The sequence below is a fragment of the Nannobrachium achirus genome (assembly GCF_963921795.1).
Source record: "Nannobrachium achirus genome assembly, chromosome: 16".
In the NCBI taxonomy this organism is placed as follows: Eukaryota; Metazoa; Chordata; class Actinopteri; order Myctophiformes; family Myctophidae; genus Nannobrachium; species Nannobrachium achirus.
In genome coordinates this window covers 929,064-933,628 of record NC_137823.1, presented here as the reverse complement: position 1 = coordinate 933,628, position 4,565 = coordinate 929,064, and the positions used below count along the sequence as shown (strand labels likewise).

General features: G+C 41.9%; 1 protein-coding gene across 1 annotated transcript; it reads left to right on the top strand.

The window, feature by feature from the left end:
- Positions 1-662: 662 nt before the first annotated feature.
- On the top strand, positions 663-3,890 carry LOC308300333 (cysteine-rich venom protein DIS3-like; the record flags this gene model as incomplete). The annotated part of the gene is made up of 4 exons (XM_080744149.1): positions 663-800; positions 2,001-2,095; positions 2,496-2,581; positions 3,763-3,890. The coding sequence occupies exons 1-4, from the start codon at positions 684-686 to the stop codon at positions 3,888-3,890; spliced, it is 426 nt and encodes a 141-aa protein (XP_080600275.1). The 5' UTR covers positions 663-683.
- Positions 3,891-4,565: the final 675 nt, after the last annotated feature.

Genomic DNA, 4,565 nt, shown 5'->3' with positions numbered 1-4,565 from the left:
TACTACTACTAATAATAATAATAATATACTTACTATAGGTGTGCAGCCTAGCGCCAGAAACATGCTGAAGATGGTAAGTCACCAGTGGATGTTTAAAAAAGCAAAAAACACATACAGCTGCATACTGTTGCCAAAAGGCTATGGAAACACTCATCCTCTCATGTCCTTTCATTCTCTCAGGAGTGGAGCGAGGAAGCTGCTGCCAACGCTCAGAAATGGGCTGACAAATGCACCTTGGAACACAGCCCGAAAGGGGCACGAAAAATCAGCAGTAAGAGCCGCTTAACATTAATAATAATATTTATGTTATAGTATTAACATAACATTAATTTATAATCCATCACGCAAGTACAGTATGTGTGGTAATTATGGTTGCCAACCATCCCTTGAAATACGGAATCGTCCCTCATTTGGAAGACACATCCCTTATTGAACTGATAAGGGACAAAATACTGTGTTCATTATTATTATGGGGGAATCAATCAATCTCTTTCTCTCTCTCTCTGTAGCCAGTGGTTGTGGGGAGAACCTGTACATGTCCTCTCTCCCTCTGTAGTACAGAACCTGTTCATGTTCTCTCTCTCTCTCTCTCTCTCTCTCTCTCTCTCTCTCTCTCTCTCTCTCTCTCTCTCTCTCTCTCTCTCTCTCTCTCTGTAGCCAGTGGTTGTGGGGAGAACCTGTTCATGTCCAGTGCAGAGAAGACATGGGACGATGCTGTCCAGGCCTGGTATGATGAGGTGAAGGACTGGAAGTACGGGGAGGGATCTGTCAACGGAGGAGTGGTGGGACACTTCACACAGGTACACTGGAACATACTGTATGTACTCTGGACTTAAATGTTGCAATGTCACAATATAAAACAAGCCATAATGGCGAGTGGCAACTGTCAGTCTTAAATCCTTAAAGGACTGCAGAGCACCCTAAATTAGGCTATATGCATAGAACAATGTTCAATTTTTGCTGCAAATCTAAATCGTTAAAATCACTAAAACGATAGAAATAAGTAAATGAAAACATTTTAACACTCATCTTTTATTTTCTCTAATGACTATCTAAAATATGAACCCTTGTGGTAAAAAAAACAAAGTTGTCCTTTAAATTGTGACAAAACTTTTGGGGACCTCTCTGGGGGTCTCGACCCGCAGGTTGACTGCCGGATTGCTTTGATGCGTGGCTCGCTCGCTTCGCTGCATGCAGAGACAGTGTGTGTGTGTGTGCGTGTGTGTGTGTGCGTGTGTGTGCGTGTGCGTGTGCGTGTGTGTGTGTGTGTGTGTGTGCGTGCGTGCGTGCGTGTGTGTGGCCAGCAATCATTGACGAGCGCCGCAAACACACACAGCTGACTGACCAGTTGTTGATTAGTGTGACAGACAGACAGCTACTGTAGGCTTTACAAATACACTGTTTTTGATTGATTGATTGATTATTTTATTAGACAAAAATGGAGAACAGTACAAGTATAGTCAATACAATTGAAATGTAGTACAGCAAGTAGGCCTACACTTAAACACCCTGCCTAAAGGAACATCCCAAATAAGACCTTTTACGTTTTTTTTTTTTTTTGTTTTACGTTGGAAGCCCTCAGTAACGATACTGTTACAAGTAAAATGTCTGTTTTCAAACTTTTACTTGAGTAAAAGTGTCTAAGTATTTGCTTTAATTAATTTGAGGTTAAATGTGAACTAGCCCTTGTCCTTGACGTGTCCCCTAGCAGAGGTACCCTCACAAAAACATGCAGTAGTCCTGGTCTCTATACTGCCTCCCCCTGGGAACCGCTTGGAATAACGTGTTCCTTCCATTCACTACCTCCACCTGGGTAACTCCCCCTGGTGATAAGAAGCGGCTTGTCACTCCCCATACATTGACGGAAGCACAAGCTCAGTTCGGGGCTCTCCCCAGGTTGGCAGAGGGAGAGCAGCGCCCAGGATTACAGCTTAGGCAGTTTGGCACCGGGTGAGAAATGGGTTACAAAAGTGATAAGTAGTGTTGTGTGTGTTGCACAGGTGGTGTGGTACCGCTCCAACAAGGTGGGATGTGCCGTGGCCCACTGCCCCAACGCCGCTTACCAATACTTCTACGTTTGTCAGTACTGTCCAACGTAAGTACTACTGTACTCTACTCACATTAGCAAGATGTTCTAGTGGGCCCGGATCCGGAACAGGTTTGAAACCACTAGTATAGATGGACTTGGGAACACAAAAAATATCATCATATCATGTTTAATATTTGATGTTGGGTCCCTCATTGCGGTGTTAATGTGATGTTGTGTCCCACATTGCAGTGGTAATGTGATGTTGTGTCCCACATTGCAGTGGTAATGTGATGTTTTGTCCCACATTGCAGTGGTAATGTGATGTTTTGTCCCACATTGCGGTGGTAATGTGATGTTGTGTCCCACATTGCAGTGGTAATGTGATGTTGTGTCCCACATTGCAGTGGTAATGTGATGTTGTGTCCCACATTGCAGTGGTAATGTGATGTTTTGTCCCACATTGCAGTGGTAATGTGGGTGGCCTGGAAGAGCCCTACAAGGAAGGGCCAGCATGTGGTGACTGTCCCAATGCCTGTGATGACAAGCTGTGCAGTAAGTGACCAACATTTTGTTTTAGTTTTTCTTAAAAGGTTATTAACAAAAAATGTATCAGGAGATGTCCATCTGGACGGAGTGCCCATTTATCAGGTGTTCCAGTTTGAGTGTTCACGTCTAATTTCACTTTTTTAATCAGTTTTTTCTCCATCTTGATTGGATAAAATTGGTATTCCGACCTGAAAACGTATTTTCTGTTTAATAAAAAGCCGGAGCGACATGGAGACCGCTGTTACTGAACTAAACACTAAACTATAGCAATCTCTTACCTTATCTTTGAACAATTAGTCTCTATGAGTTTATGAGTTAATTTTGGATCCCCATTAGCTGTTACACCTGGCAACAGCTATTCTTCCTGGGGTCCACAGAAAATAATATACAGGTACATACAAAAAAAGCAAATAACATATATTTACAAATATCACAGAACAATATATATAATCAGATAAAATACTCTACAGCATAAAAACACAGTTACTGCATTCAGATAATGTTACATGGTATACAGTGAATATAACAGAATTACAATTAATCCGGATGTCTGAGAAAATGCTTTAGTCTGTTCTTAAAAAGCCTTTTACTGTTAATTGTTGTAATACATACTGGTAGAGAGTTCCAAAAAGTCATTGCCCTGTACATGACTGTATTCTTCATTGCATTAGTTCTTGGCTTAAGTGCTGTAAATCGACCCTTCGCTACATGTCTGGTATTATATTGGTGTCTATTGCTGGTATAATGAATGTTTTCATATAAGCATTTAGGTTTTTTATTTAAACAAATATTCCTAAAAAATACTGCCAGACTAGTAGTTAGTCTCTGTTCCACCAACAGCCATGACAGATTCTGATGAATAGATAGTATATTGAATCGAATATTGCACTTAAGAGCAAGACGAGCTGCCTTATTCTATAACAAGAGAGTTACATATTTTCCTTTACCCTAACACCAACCCCATTCTTTACCCTAACACCAACCCCATTATTTACCCTTGCCCTAATTCTCCCAAACCTTAGCCTCAGTTTAGGATTGGGAGAATGATGAGGGTGAGATAACAGAGACTAAACCTTAACAATATTCAGGAGAAGGTGAGACGTGTAATAAGTTAATGATATTTCACCGTTAAATCTAGCACCATCAACTCACCATCAACTCTCTCTGTCATTCCCTGTCTGTCTCAGCCAATCCCTGTCCCTACAACGATGGGCCAAACAACTGTCCTTCTCTGAAGGAGAAGTGGGGGTGCAGTCACCCCACCATCGCAGGCTGGTGCCCCGCCTCCTGCAAGTGCACCACTGAGATCATCTAACTCCTGGCCACGCCCACTCCACACGAATCATGATTTACTGGATTGAATCCACATTCAATTATATTCCTTATTCTGCCTCTCTGGGTCGCGGTCTCTCTCTCTCTCTCTCTCTCTCTCTCTCTCTCTCTCTCTCTCTCGCTCTCTCTCTCTCTGGATATGCATACACTGGTTCTCAAAATGGGGTCCTTAAGGGGGTTTCAGGTGATCCCCAGATAAATTAGTTGATAAAGCATCAAAATCGGTTTTGACCACAAATATCTTATACTTCAGCTATGAAATAGCAGAACTACAAGCTCAAAGCACATCAACAATGCGTCTTGTTTTGAGCTTCTTTGTCAGCTATTTTCAAAAACACATGAAAACAACAAATACATTATATTTACATATATATTAATTTGGGGATCCTTGACATGAAAATGTTTGGGAACTGTTGTTCCTTAAGTGGATTCCAGGCACTCTCTGGGTTAGGGTTGACCCATTACAAGGTTGTAAATCCGGCCCTTGTGGGTCCATTTGGTTCCATTTGCAGACACGTGCACACATACAGTAAACATCACGCACAGAAAATAGGCATTCTCCTATATCCGATATTTTCACCAAAAGTGCCCTTTTAGAAGACCATGCATGATGCCTCTCTAAAATTCTCTGCACATCCCTGTCCAACTGTACACTGTG